Source organism: Cladophialophora psammophila (genome assembly GCF_000585535.1).
Source record: "Cladophialophora psammophila CBS 110553 chromosome Unknown aczJe-supercont1.15, whole genome shotgun sequence".
Classification (NCBI taxonomy): domain Eukaryota; kingdom Fungi; phylum Ascomycota; class Eurotiomycetes; order Chaetothyriales; family Herpotrichiellaceae; genus Cladophialophora; species Cladophialophora psammophila.
Genome location: NW_006912936.1, coordinates 878,641 through 901,280, shown reverse-complemented (window position 1 = coordinate 901,280; position 22,640 = coordinate 878,641). Strand labels below are relative to the sequence as shown.

Below are 22,640 nucleotides of genomic sequence, written 5' to 3'. Positions count from 1 at the left end.
GAGATCGAATTTTGCTATGCTGGGATTCGCAGAGCGACGAACAGGTATCGACTTTGCCCCCCTGATCCAGCCAGAATACTCTCAAAGCTATGACCAAGTCTATATCAAGGTGGCTCCCTTACGCCTGAACAGTCTCCATGTCTCTCGACTTACTGGCGTTGGCTCGCTACCGATGATCTTTCCCTCCCATCTTGGACTCCTATCTATGGTCGCACTCTACCGTGCAGACCTATATATTGGACTCTAAATGTGGAGAATGGCCCTTTGGCTCAGCCACAGAGTCTTTCCAAACCGAGAAGTTGGACGTCGATGGCAGGACACTCACTTGTCTAGGAGTGAATTTCGATACCATTGAGGAAACATATCCTCTTCCCTGCCTGTCTGGCAGCTGGTGCCCATCACCACTTCTAGCGTTTTTAGACCTACACATGACCAATATAATGGCTATTGACCTTTGGAAATACTCTGGAAGACGTTGAACCTTACCGCCAATGATAACAGGCTCAATTATTTGGCTGCAGGCGAAGAACCGTCACCGCCTTTAATGGAGAGAGCATTCGTTGCCTAGCTAGCATATAGCTACGTATTTTATTCCCTCTAGGCCGATTTGTGTTTCGCCCCGTCCAAGTGCATGCTCTCGAACCGAAGTAAGGGATTAGGCTAGAAGAACACAGCATCCCATATTAGCTTCCACAAAGCAAGGTGTCTTTCCAAGCACAACAAGAATACCGCTGCTTGAGGCCATCGAAGATTTCAATGTCTTGGTTACAACATGACAGCCAACGGGCTTCCAGAGCAGCAACGGCTGAGGCGAAAGAGATCCCCAGAATGTTACATACCCATCACCATCTATTTCCATTCCAGCCCTGTATCCACCCTCACAATCCCACTCGATCTTAACCAATACGGACTCTGAACGATCTAGAGAATACACGAGGTAGAGAGGCGTGCCGGCTCGTCACCGCGCCCGCATTTTCTTTTGGCATTTGCTCACTCGTCTGGCATCCTATTCAAAGCACATGACTCTGGTGAGAACGACCCCCAGGGATTGGGAAGGAACAACCTCATGACCGAAGCGGTTCACCTCACAGCACAGCATCGGTCCCATTCGAGATTCGATCTGAGAGTGCAAAATTTCCGCATTCCCGCTGCCATTCCCATTGTTCAGGCGAAGAAATCATATGACGCCCCAAGCTACAAATACAGCGGAAAGGGGGGAGAATAGTGGATTAAAAAACGATTAAACGCACAGGGCTCAACAAAAGCCACTGAAGGTTAGGAATGGACTTGAAACTAGCGAGCGGAATACCCGTGGATTGATTGGGGGATTTCCTATGCCGGAAGGCTGGAGCAGAGAATCACTTGTTGCACAACACACAATGCCGGAGTCATGGAGGAGGGGGATGAGGAGCATATTGAGGGGACGAAAATCAATATGCGACAAAGAGGCTGTCTTCTTCTGCTTTTTCTTCTTCGTCGTCGTCGTCGTATTCCTCCGCACATCTATGTCCCTCTCACCCCATGCGGCTCGTGCTGAATGCGTTAGTCTCCGTAGTACCAGCCGAATACATAAGTCGAGGTCGAGGGGCAGCTGGACAGGGCATTTTGTATCCCATTATACAGGGCTATCATCACCTAGGCGGTTTACGGTACACCTAGGCTGTCCATTACGCTGTTCACGGCGATCGTCACCGACTACAACCATCACGAAGGAAAGGAACGGAAAGGATGTGACCGTGCAACATTATTTGGCTCTCATAGCCAGGGCGGCCCCCAGACCCCCGTCTCATAGAGACTTTCTGCCTCGTCGTTCAGGCCGGAGGCCTCTCTCATATGCTGCCAAACAAGGGCAGCCTCGTCCATGCCTTGGACACTCTCTGTGTCCTCGCTGCCGCCGCCGTTCCCACCAACAGCACCAGCACCAGCACCAGCACCGCCCCCGCCGCCCGTGGCGTTCTATCCCACGTGCCCCTCGGTCGCAGCGCCAACAACACCCGACTTCCTTGGCGAGAACCGATTCGCCACCGTTGCTACACGGCGGCGAATGGTGTCTCGGAGCGTTGGAGTCTGCGGAGACGCAGACTCCTCCGCAAGGACCTGTCGGTAGTAAGTCTCCAGGACGGCGAGGTCCCAGGTGACCGACTCCGAAACGACATGGCCCAACGCATGTCGGAAGTCGTAGATGAGGGCCAACCCCTCGCGGCCACATAAGCCCAGGTGGTGCTGTTGCTCTGGTTGTTCGACCGAGAGCAGCTTGACGGTGTTGACCCCTGGGTCAAGGGCATGGACGACGGAGCCTGCGAGCTCCCCAGTTTCAATAGCGCCCATGGACGCGGCGGAAGCGAGCAACGCAACACGGCAGACGGCCCGGGTCTCCAGAGTGGTGTCCTCTGGCAAAAAGGCGTGGCGGTACTTGACTACTGCCTCGACGGAGACTGGTTCACTCCTCTTGCTGTCCATCTTAAGGCTTGCCAAGAACTGGTCGATCAATGAAAGAGATGAGGACTTTCTGTTGGGGTCCGACTTCATGGAGGCAGAGAGTTTGGATTTCAATGGATTGTCTTTCGAATTAAGCTTGAGTAAAAGAGTCCATCGGTCTTTGACAAGCAGCTTCTGGATGCTTTGGACCCCGACCTCGAAGAGCTTGTGGGCAGGACCTTTGACGTTGGTTTGGATTTGAAGATCAATCAGAGAGCCTTCATCGTTTTCCATGAGGATGTAGGACCGATCTCGAGGCTGATGGGTACGACTTTGTGTCTCGAGGTAGTTCTGCTTGACAGCGGTAATGTTGAACGTGACATATGTGGTCATGGGGGATTTTGTACCTGCGTCCAAGACATTGAAAGCGAAGGTTTCCACTTTTAGCGCAGCGACGGCTGGCAATGGGACGACCGGCGCGTTCGGGGCGTTCCGTGGAGGTGGAGGTGGCGATGGCGGTTGCAGAGGATTGCGACGGTGGCTTCGTGCAGGATTACGGAAGTTGTTGTGAAAATGATGCGCATCGAACCGAGGCTGGATAAAGTCCCTGTCGACGGGCAGAGCAACAGTGTCTTCGTGGTTCATTGTGCCTGCGACACTCGGGGGCGGAGCGGAAGGAATTGTCTCTCCGTTAACGAGCGGCTCATTCTGATGGACGGGAGTTGTTATGGACGCCGCAAAAGCCTCGTTTACAAGAGAGCCCCGATAGTCTAAGATGTTTTGCAAGGTTGGTGCTTGAACAGCAGGAGCTGTGATGTGATTGTTGAAAGGGCGAGTCTCGCGGAAATCTCGGTCAGTTGGGACGCCATTCGCGTAGATACCATTGGGAAGGATTAACGGCATGATTGTATGGCTCGCTTGTCCAAAGATGTCACGTTTTGGAGGGGTTTCCACTGGATTCTGATGAACCTTGTTTGAGTGTCTTGAGGAATGATCGGTCGTGAAAGAGCCAAAGCTGTACGCCGAAGACCGCTGAGACACGATCAGTCAAAGCCTCCAGGACAACGGAACTCTGACCCCTGTCGAGTACTCACCTCGTTGTCCACGTCTACCGATAATCGCTCTTGTATTGTTTGCGCACGAGTGAGATAATTTGAGGATGGTCCGCAGACGGAAGAGCGGCTCTGTGAACAAGACTGCGACAACGTTAGCCAAAAAGCTTTGTGGGAGATGCGACAATAGATTGAGGCAAGATGCTCACCTTGTCGTCCTTGTCGCCGTTCAACCTCTTCTTTCTGCGTGCAGGAGCTGATGATTTGCGAGCAGTGAGGAGGGTTGAGAACGAGACACAGCCGCGTGAAGGTGGACTGTAATCCAGATCCAGGTCGGGTGCGACAGTCCAACTTTCGTCTTGGCTAAAGTCGCGTTGAGAGGAGGACGTACTGGTACTGGCATGCCTTCTTCCCCAAATTGAAGACAAGGATCCCGAAATCGATCTAAGTGAGAAGGCGGTCTTTCTGGTACCAAGCTGCGGTAAATCATCTGCATTCTCCTCCTTGAAATCCGGATTTATCACTCTCAGAACTCTTGGGGTCGCGTCCGCGTCTTCTCTGTCCATGGTGTTGACAACATTCAAGGATTTCGAGACCGGCAACAAGCCAAAGAAGCTGGTTTCTTCTCGTTCCTCCTCTCTCCGATGCTGGTGCTGACAAAGAAAAGTGGTCTCCTCAAGGCTGTCCCTCGGACATTCGTACATGCTCTGTAATGCAGCGACGAATTTCCTTGCAATAGACAACTGATATGTTTATATGCCTAAGGCTTTCCTCGGCAGCAGAAGTGATGTTCTCACAGGCGCTTGTCTTCTCGTCTTTGTGAATGCAAAGACAGCAGATGACGCAGCCTGGAAAGTGATCTGGAGGGAGTGCAAAGGCATTCAATGGCTGCCTTGGCCCGGCTTCAAGGAGTTGGAGCGTTTTGCAAAGCAGGTGAGTCCAAGAATCGGTAACGCCCGATGGCTGACAAGATCTGGATGTGTAAAGCTCCTTGAAATAGCGAAGTGATTCCATGGGGGAGAAGAGCAATAGGACGATCCTGAGAAAGAGTATGGCGAATACTGCGGCGTCCCAAAAGACCACTTTGTTCCTTGATATGGGAAATCAGTCATATGAAGAAGCCATAGGTGCTGTACATGATGTGGCCAGTATTCAAAACTAAAGGCAACAACCATACGGGGTATCCTGCGTAGCTTGAATTGTTGAGGAGAGAAGCAAAAGGTCAAGCTGCGGACGAGAGACTAGGTTGAGTCCTTGCTTGAGTCCGTACAGCAAGAGCGTCCACAGCTTCTTGCAGCTTCAAGTTGAGGAAAAAGCAGGCGCTGTCCATTATGGGGCATTCAGGAGCATACCTAGAGCGCCACGCGAGGCTCGAATGGCGAGGGGTCTCGAGACATGGCCACAACCACTTCCTCTTTGCCTTATTCGGAATCTTTGCAGAACCCCGTCATCAGAGAGGCACAGGAGAGCCAGAGACTGATATTTCGTCCGTGAGCTTATCGAATTGCTCATCGCTCAACTTCGTAAAGCGGATTTGTCGATCAGCCGCAGCCAGCAATCGTTGGTGCGGGTCCATGCTTGTAGTGTCCATCACGATAGACCCGGCTCGACCACCACCAGTACTGCCGAAAAGAGTGGCTTCACTTATACTAGCTTCGATACCGTTCCTCACCCGTGACTCCCAGACACCATCCCATTTCCACTCTCCGGGATTTTTTGGCGATGAAGGAGCTGCATCTTTGACTTCGGACACAGGCGTTTGAGGCTCGTTCTGCCGCCTCGCGAGCCCACGATGGGCACGCCACGCGTGCCACGCGCTGGGATCTCCAACTGTTTCAAGAGGGAGTTTATCCAGCAAACCTTCATTTTCGAATGCATCTTGAATATGCTGCAATACTTTCAAAATGGTGACTCTGCGATCTTGCGGAGGTTCTCGGTCAACTTGAGGATCCTCATTTGCGTCTACAGTGTCAGAGTCCAAGTCGCCAGGAGTCAAATGACGCGCATCTCCTTGCTTGTTTGCACCAAAAGTGTCATCCTTGCTGCCTGGCAGAGAGTTGGCTGTGAACCAGTGGGGAAATCCATAGCGCAGACTGAAGGTTCCAGGGGGAAGGCGAGCCTCATCTGAAGCACTGACAGTGCCAGACGCATCAACGCTATTGGCACTAAAGGTGTAGGTGGTCAAAGGCACGATCAGAGGATGGAAGACATCGGTCGAAAAGGTGACGAGAGGAGGCAGGTCGGGATACGTGTCGGGAAGAGAGATCTGGAAGCGGAGAACCGCTCCTGCGTAGGGGCCTGTGCTCTTCAAGTCAGAATCAAGCCAAACTTCTGATGATGCCATGGGAACTTCGCGGAGGACTGCTACCTTTGCGCACGAAAATGACCGCGGCCCAGAGAGAGGGGTCGCCAGGAGTCAGAGAAACATAAAGCCCCTCCGGACAGTGTCCTCTCAGGGCAGAGCTTGAAACTATGTCAGCCCATACAGTCAGCGTCTCGGCGACTCACTCACAAGTCCAACACAAGTTGTTGTCTTCGAAAAGAAGGAAGCAAGCGAAGGGACATTGTTGTGGAAGAGGAAATGGGAATTTGAGTTCCAAAGGGCGGAGACAAGCTCCTCCAAGTTGCCCCACGCCGAGACTCAGACGCCCTTCTTGTCTTCAAGCCTCACCAACCGCGCAGGACCTCGTCAGCCGCATAGCGCGGCTGGTGAGGCTGAGCATGCGCAACGGCACCGCCAATTGCTGTGGTCAAAGCCCGCGGGACAGCAAAGACGCACGAGATGATCACCGCATCTATACTTTTAGAAGACGAACAAGGTGGTCTCGGTGGCTAGCTTGCAGTTCTATAATGGTTCGATTCTATGCGGAACAGGAGAGGACATCATCAGCTAGGATATTTGGGGGGTTGCTTTCCGTCGATTCTGAGCGACAGCGTCGAGGCCATCATTGACACCACCGACAATCCCCTCTACAAACCACGATCCAAGATCCACACAGGCGCCTCCCACGCGACCATCCTTGAAGCGAACTATCGCTTGGTGTAGCTCAACACCACGTTCACCAAGAGCGGAAGTCAGATCAATACCGTTGGCGAGCACTCGCTCGGTGACTTGATGATCCCGCTCAAACTGGAGAAGTCGGTTGAGGAGCGTCATGACAATGGGCAGGATAAGTAGCAATCCAGCAACAAGCCAGCACACGGCGTGGGCAACACCCTGGCGGAGGATATTGGGCTGTCGTTCCGCACGATACTCTGGGAGGTTTTCTGCTTGAGAAATGAGTTGAGGCGACATGCTAGCTCGCAAATTTTGGATCTCGAGCGTCGTCAGATCTGACGGAAGGGCCATGTGCATATACCGCAATGCGTCAATGTGCATACTCCGCAGGGCGACCGGGTCCCCTCCTTGCTCTGCCTGGGTTTTGGCGTTGACCCATAACCTGACCCCAGTGAGAGCAACATCCCAGTCTACACCTGATCTCGCCTCCAGAGATGGGAGCATTCTCAGGGTCAGGTCTTGTGAAGGTACGCTTCCTTCCGGACTGTCTGGTCTGATCGTGGGTGTCGTGGATCCACTTGAGTTGGTGGTCGATGCAAACCCATAACTTTCCTTCTCTTTGGTAGACTCGACGCAAGTCAAGTTATATGCTCTCCTGCGAGCGCTCGTGCCATGAAGCACAACCGTTCTTGCGGTATGTCGGAGGGAGGTCAAGACAGGTATCTTCGACCGGACCACGGAGGGGATCATAGTGTAGATGGTCGATCTAGAGAGGTCTCCACATGGTATCGGGCCCGATCCTGTTACTTTCGCATCAGGTCGAGAGTCAGCTGTCGCCATGCTCAACGCCAATGTCGAGGTGGACGGGAACTATTTCTCGGGTGTCTGCTTCGCGCTAGGCGCTCAAGAATTATTGTGCTAGGTAAGTAGAATTTCGTTCTGCACACAGGTTCCGGCGCCGGGTGGAAGTTCCAACGTTGGAGTACGGAGCACTTGCGTGGAAAGTTGCAACAGACGAAGCGAGGGTGGGATGGAGATGATATCAGCGAAATGTTGTGAGGTCCGCCACGATGGCATGTGGTCATTTCACATGCACATAATCTGCTGCACGACATTTTCACGCATACTCAGGCAAAAGCCAAGGACGAGGGCGGAAAGGACAAGATAGTAGGCGGGCAGGTGGGTTGTATGAGAGGATAAGATTTGTTTTGCTGGTGGTTCAGCAGCCGCTTTTGTCGTTTGTTGAGACGGAACCAGCAGGGGCATGCTGGGCCATGCTGGGCCATGCTGGGGCGGGATGGATCCTAGATACGCGGGACAAGCGCAAGAAGAAGAAAAACCTTCGCTTTCTGACATGTGAGACTGGCGGTGGTAGCGGTTGAGAGCAGTCCTGTATTGGAATGGTCTGGCTGAGGCTGCCAGTCGTGTCGATCTGGTTGCTTTTCTTCTAATGCCTGGAGACCTCTGATCATACAGACAATGGGGGACACGTGCCAGAGACGAACTGATACTCACATGCTTGCTCTCCAGGCTGAGGTCGAACTAAAAGGGGAACATGGAGCAAAGAATTGTCTTTTCCCCCCCGACTTCCGAGGACGGAGAAAATTGGGTGGGAGCGTCGGGACCGGATCTTCTTTCTGCCGAAGCGGACCGAGTTGACCGAGACCAGCCATCACTGCAGCCTTGACAGACACAAGGCGTGAGACAGGCATCACCTGCATCACCTGCATCACCTGCAGGGCGTGACAGCATTCCTTATTCATTAAGATGGTTGATTACTTTTCTACTGCTCTGCTCATCAGAGACACTGATGACGAGACTGTGAACCGATGGCGCCATGTCCTCCTTTCCTCAAAGAGCCCTACGCCCTTCGCCTGACCAGTGCAGATCCACGCATGGCAAATGTACTTGTCTGTTCCATTGTTGAAATACTCTCCGACTCCCACCCAGTGGGTTGTTTTCTCCCTCTGCCCTCCCAGCTTGGTTGCGGAGTCAGTTGAATCCTGCGACGTACCCAGATAACTGGCTCAGATCACGGTCACTCATAAACCGACCGTTGCTGCCAGGCTGTGTCTGTTGCTGCTGCGACGGCATTCCTGTGTTCATGTCCATTCCTATGCCTATTGAGTGATTTACCCCGTACGAGCCGAACAATGTATCACCCTGGATACTTGATGAGAACGGCGTTGCAGGCGCCATGGAGACGCCAATTCCACCGCCACATGCCATCCCTCCTCCTTGACTGTTGTCGAGCCCGAGGTCGAAGTTCAAATCATCGACCATTCCGAGGTCGAGGTTGCTGAAGTCAATGCTGTCAAAGTCAAGCTCCATACCATTATCAAATGTCGCTGCTGTGGCAGAGTTAGGCATGCTACCACAGTCAGGGGTCATGGCTGGGAAAGAGTTGGTATCAGTGGACAAACTCCTGCGTTGGCTTTGGGCAGTCGTAGGCTTCGACTTCAGCCCGCCCTTAATCACGTACGGGGCTAAGATGGGCACTTCAGCCAAGGTTTTGGTCGGCACCATTGCGTCTGTGACACTTCCGATCCCCTGTTGATACTTGAAGGTGTCAAGCCACTGCTGATTGTCCGCGCAGGTCCAGTTCCAGGGATCACTGTCTTCGTAAATGATCATGCGAGCTTGATCCTGCAACTCCTTGTCTGACGGAACGCGACTAGCAATTCTCTGTTGTGACACGAACTTGCTCAATTCTTGTTCCAGTCTACCCCAGCAGTTAGAGTCCCGGGTTATTTGATCAGGCTCTGTGCTTTCTGCAGAGGTACCGTTGGTCAATCCTGCATCGGTGTTGGCGGACGGTGTTGCTGCCACTCTCGCGACATACGGGTCCATCGTGTTCCTCTCGTGACCGATGAGGTAGGGTGGTATGGCGTTCTCGACCAGTCTTTCGACGTACGGCTCAAATCCCCAACCGCCACTCCAGTTGGCCATGTCTGCACCATTACGGAAGTGAGCAGCCAGATGATCAGCTCGCTGTTGCCAAGTTGTGAACTTGGACGGGCAGAAGCCGCACCCGGACTTGATCTCGTTCGTGGTGCTTTTCCAGTTATCCATGTGGGATTGCACTTTTGCATTGTGCATCAGTTTCAGATGCTGACTGAGGTGGTCCTTCCGATAGAAGGTACGTTCTTGCAATGTCTTCTCTTGGCATGCAGTGAAGTTGTGCGATTCCAAATGATCCGCCGAAGGGTTTGGCTCGCGGCAGAAGATGCACAGGCCCATGCCCGTCAGTGCGTCAGTCATTGTCCCACCATTGGGACAACAAGTCCATCGCTCTAAAGCGAGATGAAGAGACTTTTCATGCCTCTGCCAGTCATATTTAGCAGGGAAAGAGTCTGTGCAAAATGTACACTGGAAGATCCTTGCTGCTCGCGACTTAGCCTGTTGCGCAGCAGTACGTTGCGCCACGGGAGCTCGTCTGCGCCTGCGTCGGTCTTGGGAGGACGCGAAAGATCCTTTGGATCGATTCGACCGAGAGGAGGCAAAGGTAAGATCCGAGTTGCTGGATTCTCTTGTTTCAAAACTGCTCACCGATGGAGCACGGAACATGGAGAAAGATGAATCATCCTCGCTAGAAGCCTTCTTCGAGCTCGGCCTAGAGCCATGAATACTTGGCAGAGAAGGATTGCGAGCTGGCAGAGGTGTGGAGGTGACGGCACGAGCAATAGCAGTCATGGATGCGGGTTCGTGTTCTGGCGGTGAGGCTTTCCATCTATCCAGGGGGTTGAGATCTGCAATGTCTGGATTGTCGGCTCTATGGGGAATGTCGATTGCCCCAAGCATAGGTGAGGATGGACCCGATTCAGCAGGCCTGACCTTGCCTCGTCTGCGTGCATTAGCCAGCCAATTGGAGATCTGGCTCCTCTTCAGGCCGGTAACTTGCTTGAGCTCGTCTTTCTCTCGTTCGTTGGGATACGGATGGTCAGCATGTTCAGCAAGCCACTGCTTCAATATCTTGACAGCATCGCGCGGAAATCGAGCACCAGTCTTCCGGCCTCGTCCCTCTTCCATCGACTTCATGGCTTTTCTGCGTTCAGTCAATGGTCCTTCAGTAATCTGCTGATCTTCAGCGATGCCCGGGAAGGTGTTGACAAAGCCCTTGGGGATTTTTGGGTGGACGAAGCTGCACTCTCGATACAGAGAGATACAGCAAGTGCAGCCCGTGACCAGAGCGCCTCTTGTAGCCAAGAAGCAATCGAGACCCATTCGCGCGCAAAGATCACAAGGCTCTTTGGCACGAAACATGGGGTATTCCGCGGTGATGTCGGAAGGATGTGGGATGGCCTCGATTTCAACGTTGTTGATCAGCTTGAGTTTGCAGACTTTGATGGCTGGTGCTCGACTGGTTGGAAGAGCGGCAGATTTGTCGAAAAAGAGCGATTCATAACAGTCTGTGGCATCAGTTTCACAGGCCTCGCCCGCGACCGACGAACAATCATCGAGGTCCAATGCCGGAATGGCATGGGAGGCATCATCGAAGTCGAAGTACTCCATTTTTTCTTCTCGCCTGTGGTCCTCAAGGCCGGACCATACAGTAAGTACTTGCGGAGAAATGGCAACGAAAGAGAAGGAGGAGGGCGAGAAGATGACCAGACCGTACCTTTTGAGCGATACTCAGCCTTCTCCTCGGACCAGAATACGAATCTCCGAAGATCGGTGGATAGGGTCTATGACTCCTCAGGCAGTTCTGGAATGAATGCCAATGGGTGTGCAAGAGCCTTGGCTTCTTCACCCTCTGCACGCCCTTCCTACGACATTTGGACTGGGGTCTTCTCAGTCCTTGCGCCTTTTCGGGGAAGTCAGTGCCCACAGGGCCCGAGAGCATTGGTTCTGGTGGACATGTCCGAGTGAGCTAAGCGCAGCGGCATCGTCGTAGGTGGCTGCTTATGCCACCAAAAGGCACCTTCTGGAAGCCCTCGAACGCTGTCCCGCAGCCAATTGTTGACTCTCCGACCCGCCATCCTCAGTTGATAGCGGAGTATTTTTCGCGCAATGTTTGGACCTGCAATAGGTCGTCACACGAGCTCTGCCAGGGGTGCATTTAGGACGTCGCATTGGCCCTGGCGTACTTGAAAATAAGGCTCAGCCGCGTGTCCATTCCACTCTCGAACCCGGTCGCCTGGTGGGACGCTGACAAACCGACCTCAATGCGATTCTCCCTTCCGCACTTCGCATTCTGCTCAGATCTTAGAAAAGCACTGTTCAGAACTAATTAATACGGCAAGATATACAGATTGGGGAAAGTATCTGGGGGAGGAAAACCTGGAGTACCTACCTCTGCTCGGTACTTATTTATACCCTTCCAACATTCGGATCCTGAAGGCTGAAGGCTGATCACATGGGCGGCCTTTCAGATGCGGCACAAGGCGAGATATCCAAGATCAATACCACATGTACAGAGTGACTGGTCCCCTTCCCAAATACCTTTTAACTACAATAGCATCCGAACCGTCCTAACAACTCCCATGGCTTAGCATTATTGAGGCATTGTCAACAGTCTGGAGCAGATTGGGACAATGGTGGTTCCTTTTGCCCTTTAACATAGCCGCGTCCGAAAATTCCACCTAATGCAAAGGGGCAGGTAAGTCGCCAATTGCCGTTTAGTACTTATTTTGCGCTTCTCCAGCCTCGCAACGATATCTGCGCATTGTTGAGGTCTTAACACCCTGTAATGCGCCTTCTTGCAGCTAGATGGTTTTCGGAAGCCACTGCGCGCCAGTGATAGATGGAGCAACTCCCTTGAAGGCACAGACGGACGCTGGAAAGATCACTATTGTCAGAGACTTCCAAATCAATCGAAGAAGACGGCATCCACCATCCCAAAAGACTATCAACCCGTCTCAAGGTGCCCCAACTCACCACCTAAGCTTAGCATTGACTTCGCTCCACCACCGGATGCCCCTTTGGTCAACCCTGACTTGCGCACTATCTGACCCGGCTACAATCCCGGCGACCAAGACGCCCACGAGACCAAGGAAATACATCGCGTCCATGAGACGAGGTAGTCTCCTGAAGAAGCAAACCAAGCTGAGTCGCCCGATCATACTGCCATCGGAGCTACTCTTGCGCATCCGGCTTATGAGCGAGCCCTATGCCGCCTAAAATGGCGTGTAGTGCACTGACAGGCTTGTATCTCGGCTTTGTGGTTATACTGTCATTGGGTCTTGCTGCGGCCATGCAATACCTCTATCAGCATGCTCACGAGTTGCAAAGAGAGGGCAAGGCCCTCATACGCTATTTCGTTGCGTCCGACTTTGACAATACCAAATACCTTTCATGGCGCTACATGCGATTGGCACCTTTCTACAAGCTCAGTAGACCGAATGGTCTTTCTGGGACTGACATCTTCATTCGAGATCCGGTGTGCTATCTCACATACCTTCGAAAGCCGATCAAGGCTAGAGCTCTGATATAGCTATCAGCACTCACGAATGTGCTAGCCACGGTAGCTGCACCCGTCATACAGGGTTTGGTTTTTCAGACAAGGTGTTCCGCAAATCCATCCGATCCTGCTGACGGGTCTTTGTGGACACTTGTTATCGGTTCTGCAATTTGGTCTCGGCTACTAGCAGCGACACTGATTCCGGTAGCTTCCTGCCTTGTTGGGCTTTACCTCTTGCTTGGCCGGCAACAATCCGGACTGTCCTGTGACCCCAGCGGAATATACGGAGTCGCTGCAGTGATCGGTGAAGGAATGTGGAGCGACCTCAAAAAGCTCGGCGAAGGACGGAGTGACGCCAAATCCCTTGACCCAAGGCTGACAGCTGGCCGCTTTGTTCTCCAAAACGGACGCATTCATCCTCTGCGAATAGACAGAACCAGTGCACCTTTCCGCAGCGAGAACATCACGGCGAACCCACAGCGCTTAGCTCTGTCGTTGTGGTATACCTGGGGCATGATTTCGCTTGGAGAGATCTTCATCATCTTCGGCGCTCTCAGCTCTGCAGGGACCGTGCCGGTGAAGTTTCTCTGGCTGTCCACCGCTATGGTAGTCATCTACAAGATGTGATAGTCTCAGCTCGATGTGTTTGAGAGGGCAATGGAGCCGTACTGGCAATCGGCGTTAGGCCACGCACCACCTGCAATTCTCTTCGTCGAGTATGCGGGTCTGCCGACTATCGCCCTACCATTCGCCGCACTGTTCAATCGCCGCAGGCGGCTCGCAATTCTAGGAACATGTAGTGTTCTAGCAGAGTTCCTCGTAATTTGCATCTCATCAATAGGCGATATGGAGCAGTCTCCCAGGAATATAGTATTCGCGAACCTCTGGGCCTTCTTGGTCACGGCCTTCTTGGTCGCCCCTTGGTCCCCCTTACCATGAATAGGTGCCTGGTATTTTCTAATCGCAGAAGCTGCGATCGTGGCTCCCACGCCCGCCAGGAACCCTTGCGAATCTGCTTTGGTACATGCATTCCACGAAGCTGGCTGAAACCCTGGAAGCCACACCACGTGGTAAGACGTATGCTCTAGGTTGGTTTGAGGTGCGGGATGGAACAACACAGCGGATTGCAATTGACGAGGAGCCGAGAATCTCCAAATACGAGCCCAGTCGAGACCGAGCAGGTTTGATTGTCAAATAAATATATGAACAGAACAGCTTCGACGAATTCCAAAAGAAAAAAAAATCGATGTAGTCATAGACCAAATTTATTCATTAGCCTATATACGTTGTCAGCCGATACGCCGCGCCACTGTGATAATGGTAGTCACATTATTGAGTCAGGAATCAGACATAATGTTGTGTCATTCGACTGGCAACCAGCCTTGAAAACTACATCAGTTATCTCGGTGAGAAGCAAGCTCTCGGGCAGGCAGATAGATGTGTATGTGGCTCGACCCAGGCGACACCTTGTCCGTGACAAAGGAGGTGTGTCACGAGCACGTGCATTTGCCTTTCTGGCGGACTGTCGCACAAATCTGATCTTCCTACATACCTGCAGCAGGTCTTGCCAAAAGCAAAAAGTGTTCTAATCAAAGAAAAAAGAAAGAATGGGAAAAAAAAGATTCACAGTTATTCCGAACCGGGCTTTGTGGGAATTAGTACACATGTAGTTTGAACCCATAGTGGGATCACTTACGAATCGAACCCCGGGCATGTCGGGGGCTTTCATATCTCGTGAGATGAGAGCGACAGATGTTACCTCTACACCCTATTGAGGGTATTAGCTTTCAACTTCAGTTGACATTGATGCGGAGGGACTCACAGTTCGGACTGCTGAATGTTGAAGTGATTATTGGCTTTAATCAATATATCAGGTGGTATTTTGGGGAGAAGCAGGAACCCCGATGTAGGCTGCTCCGGGCAGAACTTTGTGGGGCAAGTTAGCCGACAATGAGCCTAGACGAGACATTTCTAACGGACGAGCCGGGGCAGTTCCAGCGGGGCAGCGATGAAAAATCATACCATCCATCCTTCCTCTCCCTATCTCGGTCCTTCATTTAGATGCGGCACTAGAAGTTCACTTCAGCATCTCAATCAGGAAACGTGTTCCCTTTCTCATAATTCTATCTGCATCCTTAGTGCCTTTGACCACTTTGTGCGTTCATTGAATCAGCTTATGGCTCGCTTATGAAGCCGTCCAGTAGCCCTTCTAGTCAGTCCAAGCTACGGGCACCCTTCACACCTAGTATGCTCCTCGGATGGAAGCTCTCCCGTCACTGCTATCCTGGATATCCTACGACCTAGTCCAGATTGATGCTCTTGTTCACAGCCATGACCTAATCCTACCCATGGTATGGGCACGACAGAAAAGACTTCAAGACCAACCTATGAGCATGCCGCTAAATCGACAACAAATGGGAAATCGCATAGAAGCAGCATGCAAAGACTTTGTGTGGTACAATTCAAGGACTCTTGGAGACGTCCTGTAGGAGGCCTCAAAGAAAGAAGCTATGAACCTTTTTGCAAGGTGGTCTCGCATCAACCCTGTCCTGTCATTCTCATATCCTTCCGTGTTCTTTGTTGAACTTGTCAATCACGTCCTTTGTGGTCTTGATTATTCCAAGACAACCAGGAGAGTCTGAATGGCAGCATATGGATATCGGATAATCCTTCACTGGCAGCTGCACGACACTGCCATCCGTCGCGGTAACGGACTGTGAGTTGAGCTGTTGACTGACATGTTTTCTGACATCTTCCAGATCCCACGCCTTCTTCTTCCTGTCAATCACGAGCATGCCATCGTTGCTGTATTTTACGTCTCCGTACATCTCCGCCCAGAAGGGGATACCAAGATCGTTGGCAGCCTTTTCCATGTTTGTGCCTGCAAGGCCGAAGACAGGAACGCCTTTGGGGACTCCTTCCATGACTGCTTTGGCAATATCATAGTCACGGCACATCATTCCGTACAAAATACCGTGGGGCTTGACGTGATGCAAGGGGACACCTTCTAGATCAAGGAAACCCTTCAATGCTCCAACTTGGTATACCGTGATGGCTGTCAGCTCCTCCTGGGACATTTTGATCTCACGTCTGCCAAAACCTCCATGATGTTAGGTCGAGTTGACTTTGATCGGGTTCAGAAGCTTACCTTGTATATCAGGAAGTCCAGGGTGTGCCCCGACTTTGATATTATGTTTCTTACAATTCCTGACAGTGTCCAGCATTATCAAAGGATCCCCCGCGTGAAACCCACATGCCACATTGGCGTGATCAATAAACGGCAGCAACTCCAAGTCTGGACCGCAGACATAATTGCCGTGCTGCCTACTGATCAGATAATATGGCCCACGGTCGGAACGGGTCCGCTTACCCCTTCCCCCATATCAACATTAAGCAAGGCTTTGTGTTTGATTGGTGGAGGCGTCATCTTGAATTTGGCTTTATTATATACGGCGAAATATTTGTTAGTGAGGATGAAATTAACAACTTCAGAAACCACGCGCGGGTCTCTCCATTATCTTCATTTTCCGGACATGAGGAACAGCACCCTGGTATATCACACTTGGCCCATCCTTGGGCCAATCCCAATCATACGTCACTATGATGGCGGAGAAGAACGACTTTGCGGAGGCACGATAGCTTCATGCCCCCTCATGGACTTTTTTTGGGGGAATCCTTGCACATCAGGGCCAATGACGGCAGGATGCTTTCACTGATATCAAGGCAATGCAACATGGCTTGATAATGCCAACAATCCCTCGCATTAGCAGAGCTGGGTGTCAGCTGCCGCTCGTCCTTCACCCTCTTTCCTCACCAGCCTTCACAAGATGGAGAAATTGAAGACGTTGCTGGTCGCGAATCGAGGAGAGATCGCAGTACGGATATGCAAGACAGCCCGCAAACTCGGCATTAAGACGATTTCGATCTACACCGGAGCTGATGCCGCCTCGGCTCATGTTGGAGCTGCAGATGAAGCTGTTCTGCTCTCTGGACCGGATGCTAAGGGCTACATCGATACGCAACAGATCATTAAACTTGCCAAATCCAAAGGAGCAGACGGAATCATCCCAGGCTATGGATTTCTATCTGAGAACACCGATTTCGCCAGACATGTCACTGAAGCAGGGATGGTCTTCGTTGGACCCAGTCCCAAATGTATCGACGATTTCGGTATTAAGCATACAGCCCGTGAACTTGCTGCAAAGGCGAATGTTCCCATCGTGCCAGGAACTAAGGGTCTTGTCAGGTCGGAGGATGAAGCGGTTGAGGAAGCGAAGAAACTGGGCTTCCCAGTAGGTGTGACCATTCGTGTTGTAAACTGTATTGACAGCTCCAGGTAATGCTCAAAGCCACCGCAGGCGGAGGCGGCATGGGGCTGTTAGCATGCAAGGATGAAGACGAAGTCCGACGGTCGCTCAAGACAGTTCGGTCGCGTGGTGAGACTCTGTTCAAAAACTCGGGCGTCTTCATGGAAAGGTTCTACCCTTCTTCGCATCATATTGAAGTCCAAGTCTTCGGTAATGGGCTTGGTGAAGCCATACATTTTGGGGAGCGCGAATGCTCAATTCAACGACGACATCAGAAGGTGATTGAAGAGTGCCCCAGTCCCTTCGTGGCGAAACATCCCGAACTCCGGGAAAAGCTAGGATCGGCTGCTGTCCGTCTGGCTGACTCAATCAACTATGGCTCAGCTGGTACCATCGAGTTCCTTGTCGATGATGAGTCAGGGGACTTCTTCTTTCTGGAGATGAACACAAGATTGCAGGTGGAGCATGGCATCACTGAGATGTGCTATGGGATTGACTTGGTAGAGCTGATGCTGAAGCAAGCCGATGCCGAGCTTTCTGGGAAGGGCGGGCTCGATGGTGAATATCTCCGCCGTCTCCAACCCAAAAGTCCTCCTTCAGGAGCAGCGATTGAGGTACGGCTTTACGCCGAGAATCCTGCAAAGGACTTTGCGCCATCACCAGGCACACTGCAACATGTCTCTTGGAAAGAGATTCGCGGATCTCGGATTGACGGCTGGATCCATACAGGGACGAAGGTCACTTCATTTTACGATCCTTTACTGGCTAAAGTCATGGTTCATGCATCAGACCGCCCCGAAGCGCTCCGATTGATGTCTGAAATGCTGGAAGGCTCCCAGATATTCGGACCGCCCACAAACATGGAGTTCTTGGAGGCCATCTTGCAAGACAGCACATTCAAATCCGGCAATACGATGACTAAATTCCTAGAGACTTTCAAGTTTCAACCTTCAGCGATAGACGTCCTACAAGGTGGAGCGTACACCTTGATAGAGGACTGGCCAGGTCGTCCCACCATTGGAAGAGGCTTCTCGCACTCTGGGCCCATGGATCCTCTGGCGTTCCGAATAGCTAATGCTCTCGTGGGCAATCCTCCCGGTAAGGAAGGAATTGAGATCACCTTGAGTGGGCCAGATCTCAAGTTCCTTGGGCCAGCCATTGTAGCCGTTTGTGGAGCTCCAATGGAGGTCAAGCTTGATGGCAAAGATGCACCCATGTGGACACGGCTGAAGATTGGAGCTGGTCAGCGATTGACCATCGGCAGGACGACAGGAGGGGGATGCAGATCGTACTTGGCGATATATGGAGGTCTCCCAAGTATTGCGACGTGGTTCGGGTCAAAGGCAACTGCGCCCATGACTGCTGTCGGCGGCTATCAGGGAAGAGCCCTTGCAGCTGGGGATCTTTTGGCAATTACAGCTGATCTGCCCGACGTCAGCGGCGAGCTCAGGTTACCAGACGACCTGATACCGTCCTACCCAGAAGAGTGGGATCTTTTTGCGATGCCTGGCCCCTACGACGAAGGTTTCGTCACCAACGAATCCATTGAGGAATTCTACGACAGCACCTGGACGATTTCTCATAACGCCGCTCGAGGAGGCATACGACTTATCGGCCCGAAACCAAAATGGGCACGCCCCGATGGAGGAGAAGGCGGCGCCCACCCTTCAAATGTCATCGAATATGGCTATCCAGTGGGCACCGTGAATTGGACAGGGGACGATCCGTGCCTCTTCCCCATCGACGCGCCCGATTTTGGCGGATTCGTGTCGGCGACGACAATAGTAAAGGCCGACTATTGGAGACTAGGCCAAATGAAGGCCGGCAACAAGTTGAGGTTCAAGAGGGTTTCGTACCAAGACGCAATTGCTAAGCGCAAGGAAGTCGAAGAGTTCCTAGGCTCGATTGACGACTGTTGCAATGGAAAGAGCAGCTTCGAAAATGTTTCGCCGTTGAAGTACGAGGTTTTCCCACCGTCCGTGGAGAACAAAGGGTGGGAGGCTGCAATCATCCACCAAATCCAAGAACAGGGCAACCAACCGCTCGTCTCGTACCGTCAGGGTGGTGACGACTTCATCTTGATCGACTACGGCTACGGCTCCTTTGACCTCAACTACCGGTGCCGTGCAGTCGCGCTGTATGGAAAGCTCAGAGAGTCCGCGGGAGAGATATCGTTCTCCAATGGCGCGATGCATACGGGAATGGCTTGCGGAAATTCTCTGATGCTCTACTATGACTCCACAAAGGTCCCGCGCCAGAAGATGATGGATTATCTTCTCAAGCTTGAGAATGAACTCGGCGATCTCAGTGAAGCCAAGTTTCCCAGCCGCAAGTACAAACTTCCCATCACGTTCGAGAGTAAGAGGCAGAAGGAAAGCTTGCAGAGGTATATGGAGACGCAAAGACCGTATGCGTCGTATCTACCTGATCCAATGGAGTTCGTGGCAAAGAACAATGCATTCACGATGCAACAGGTGAAATTCTGACTGATAGTGGTGTGTTTCAAATTTTCTAACGCGTAACAGCTTCGAGACATATATACGAAATCCTCATTGATGGTGGTAGCCGTGGGGTTCTTTGTGGCCCTTCCAATCGCCCTACCGATTGATCCTCGCCAGCGCATTCAGTGTCCAAAAATGAACCCTTCCCGCGTCCACACTCCAGAAGGGCAGGTCGGCTGGGGAGGGTCATGCATGGCACTATACAACGTCGAGTCACCCGGTGGGTACATGATGACGGGACTCTCCATCCCTGGAGCCGACATCTTGGGCTTCAAGAAAGGTTACAGCTCAGAGAAGCCCTGGTTGTTCGAAGACTTTGATCAGATCACTTTCTACGAGGTGACCGAGGACGAGTATGAAGGCATGATGGCGACTTTCCGAAGTGGTCGGTACGAGTATGAATATGAGGACACCGAATTCGACATGAAAGAGCACAACAAGCTCCTGAGAGACACGAAGGACGAAGTGGCGCAAATCCGCGCCAAACAGCGAGAAGCGCAGGCAGAAATGGACAAGCTGGAGAGGGAACTTCTGGAAAAATGGAACAAAGAGAAGGAAGCAGGGAAAATCAGCATGGATACAGTGGAGGAGCTGCTGCACGGTAATATACTATACACCTCCGCCCATGTGAAATCTGAGAGGAAGACTGACGTGTGTTTAAGATCCGGACATCATACCCGTGGAAGCGCCCTTGAACGCCAACGTGTGGAAAGTCGAGGTCAAGGAAGGCGACAGCGTCAAGCTGGAGCAAGTTGTTTCGATCCTGGAGGCGATGAAGCTCGAGATCCCCGTCAAGGCGGAACAGAGCATGGAAGGCGCTACGGTGGAGAAATTGCTGGTCAAGCCTAACGACGTGGTGCAGGCTGGGAGACCACTTATGCTTCTTCAACGTGCTACCCAGGGATGATCACTTAAGAACTCTCTGCGACATATAGTAGTATTTTGACAAAGGGGGAGAAGATATGCCATGCCCATTCCTGGTGAGCGAGTAGTGCCGCCTGACTGAAAGACTGAGACAGATATAACAGGAGTTGGATAACTTTGTTGGCACAATAAATGTAACTCCTGTCCGCTCAAGTGAAGTCGTGCCAAAACGTCATGTATAGGGTCAGATCGACGCACATCCGGCCTCCCTTCCCTGTCCAGGGCTCTCATCTGTCGAAAGCGAGACTCTAGACATCATCCACCATCTCGTCAGTTGTGTGTGTGTGTGAGAGAGAGAGAGAGAGAGAGAGAGAGAGAGAGAGAGAGCTCAATGGTCGCAGCTAGAGGTCAGGTTGCCCGGGGTATTTCGCAGCGGTCTGAAGAATTTCGCTCCGTAGAGGAATCTGGTTTTGCACTCCCCGAGCCAAAAGACACCATTGGACTCATAATAGATATCGAAGACGGGATCTCTTCATGGGTGATTTGTGTAATAGATGGAGATCAAAAAAAAAAAAAAGAATCATGATCTGGTATAGTGGCGTTGCCAGCAATGCACACGGAGTGTGAATATGGATTTGACGGAATAGTATGTACGTAGATACCAAAGGCACACGCCCCGGGAGGAGTGTGCGCAACACGCCGAGGTATTACGATACAATGTACATAGGTATGCACACACGCCCCGGACGCGGAATGCAGCGGGACCGTGGCAAAATAACTGCATTGTATTGACAGGGCAAAGGCAAGGGTGGGGGAACAGCAATAGAAGGGCGCGAGGGTTGCAGGAGAATAATGAATAGCCTATAGGCCCGTTGCAATAGGGGCCATCAGGGCGAAAAATGCCTATACCTCGCGCCCCGTCTTTAATATTGCAGTATATACGAGATATTACATGCGGGAAATGCCGAATGTGTCGGAAGGGCTAGGCCTGGTGGCCTGCAACTAGGCTTGGTGGCCTGCAACTAGGCTGGTTGCCTCTGCTTGTAGATCCAAAGCTAAGAGAATACAGACACAACAGGCGAGTCTTCGGGTGATCTGGTGGTCAGCGTGGCAATGGTGCTGCCATCCTATTAGTTGTGACGAGCACCGATAAATAGGTTTCCTTTCAGCTGGACGAGGCACGGAATGTGGGCCCATGATCGACTGTAAGTACAATGCATATCTGGAGGGAGGCGGTGCTCGGGCTGTCACAATGTAGACTCGCGCGTCATTGACCTAGTGGCTTGTATCCAGGGGACTCAGAATCAGCCTTCTCGTGATAACACAGACCAGGTCCATAGGCTTGTGTTCACCCCTAAGAGACCCCTAGGAATAGGACCTCATGCCTGCCTTGCTCATTTTCTTGTTGCATTTACTCAGCCTCGTGTTTGGGAGATACAGGCCAGACCAAGGCTGAGTGCATGGCCGCCGCAAGACACTTGGCACACTCGACTGGGGACCGCTGGGCCCGTCTTGCGTCGTGGGTGCCAGCATTGTGGTTGCCTCGATAGATATCACTTTAAGACTGTATCTCACCGCACGATTAGATGGATTCAGTCGGATTCAAAAGTTGGAGACAGCCTTGCTTGCCTCGCTGTTTTGGCATTGGGGGCTAAGGGTCGGCCCGTGGCCCGAATGTAAGTATTATATTATTCGCAAAGCACTGCTGTCTAAAGACAGGAACGCTGGTGGATGGGGAACTCACTAATCCACGACCGGTATGGTGGACCTATTATCAACGTCTGCTGGCTGTGATTTTGGGTTCTGGGCGGCGAGATATTGATTTGTGTCCTCCCTAGTTGCGGAGCTCTATCCCTCATATCAGGCTCCGTACTTCGTCTAATATGATTGATTGTACCAGGCAATCTGCAGTCTTCCCAGCCTCCAATGTGGTGGCTGATACGGCGGACAGCCATTGAGAGCCAATGGGGGTTGACGCATGTATGACCATTCGCACTCGGTAAAGGAAAGTGTCTCCTGTCCAATGATCATCATGGCATACAACAACTAGTCGCGTGATAAGGAAGCGGCTGAAATCAGGGCCATGGACAACTGCAAAGA

At 52.0% G+C, this 22,640-nt stretch overlaps 8 protein-coding genes across 8 annotated transcripts; 3 read left to right on the top strand and 5 right to left on the bottom strand.

The window, feature by feature from the left end:
* Positions 1-1,956: 1,956 nt before the first annotated feature.
* A1O5_09252 (uncharacterized protein) lies at positions 1,957-4,036 on the bottom strand (the record flags this gene model as incomplete). The annotated part of the gene is made up of 3 exons (XM_007749831.1): positions 1,957-3,450; positions 3,513-3,614; positions 3,680-4,036. 3 exons carry the CDS (start codon positions 4,034-4,036, stop codon positions 1,957-1,959), a joined length of 1,953 nt encoding a protein of 650 aa, XP_007748021.1.
* Positions 4,037-4,920: 884 nt separating this feature from the next.
* On the bottom strand, positions 4,921-6,035 carry A1O5_09251 (uncharacterized protein; the record flags this gene model as incomplete). Its single annotated transcript, XM_007749830.1, has 3 exons — positions 4,921-5,768; positions 5,839-5,933; positions 5,983-6,035. 3 exons carry the CDS (start codon positions 6,033-6,035, stop codon positions 4,921-4,923), a joined length of 996 nt encoding a protein of 331 aa, XP_007748020.1.
* A 325-nt stretch (positions 6,036-6,360) lies between these two features.
* A1O5_09250 (uncharacterized protein) lies at positions 6,361-7,308 on the bottom strand (the record flags this gene model as incomplete). Its single annotated transcript, XM_007749829.1, has 1 exon — positions 6,361-7,308. One exon carries the CDS (start codon positions 7,306-7,308, stop codon positions 6,361-6,363), a length of 948 nt encoding a protein of 315 aa, XP_007748019.1.
* Positions 7,309-8,460: 1,152 nt separating this feature from the next.
* Positions 8,461-10,980, bottom strand: A1O5_09249 (uncharacterized protein; the record flags this gene model as incomplete). Its single annotated transcript, XM_007749828.1, has 1 exon — positions 8,461-10,980. The coding sequence occupies one exon, from the start codon at positions 10,978-10,980 to the stop codon at positions 8,461-8,463; it is 2,520 nt and encodes an 839-aa protein (XP_007748018.1).
* Positions 10,981-12,589: 1,609 nt separating this feature from the next.
* A1O5_09248 (uncharacterized protein) lies at positions 12,590-12,901 on the top strand (the record flags this gene model as incomplete). Its single annotated transcript, XM_007749827.1, has 1 exon — positions 12,590-12,901. The coding sequence occupies one exon, from the start codon at positions 12,590-12,592 to the stop codon at positions 12,899-12,901; it is 312 nt and encodes a 103-aa protein (XP_007748017.1).
* A 279-nt stretch (positions 12,902-13,180) lies between these two features.
* A1O5_09247 (uncharacterized protein) lies at positions 13,181-13,495 on the top strand (the record flags this gene model as incomplete). The annotated part of the gene is made up of 1 exon (XM_007749826.1): positions 13,181-13,495. The coding sequence occupies one exon, from the start codon at positions 13,181-13,183 to the stop codon at positions 13,493-13,495; it is 315 nt and encodes a 104-aa protein (XP_007748016.1).
* A 1,931-nt stretch (positions 13,496-15,426) lies between these two features.
* On the bottom strand, positions 15,427-16,295 carry A1O5_09246 (lactam utilization protein lamB; the record flags this gene model as incomplete). The annotated part of the gene is made up of 3 exons (XM_007749825.1): positions 15,427-15,968; positions 16,017-16,188; positions 16,239-16,295. 3 exons carry the CDS (start codon positions 16,293-16,295, stop codon positions 15,427-15,429), a joined length of 771 nt encoding a protein of 256 aa, XP_007748015.1.
* Positions 16,296-16,695: 400 nt separating this feature from the next.
* Positions 16,696-20,583, top strand: A1O5_09245 (urea carboxylase; the record flags this gene model as incomplete). The annotated part of the gene is made up of 4 exons (XM_007749824.1): positions 16,696-17,160; positions 17,205-19,649; positions 19,701-20,277; positions 20,339-20,583. The coding sequence occupies 4 exons, from the start codon at positions 16,696-16,698 to the stop codon at positions 20,581-20,583; spliced, it is 3,732 nt and encodes a 1,243-aa protein (XP_007748014.1).
* Positions 20,584-22,640: the final 2,057 nt, after the last annotated feature.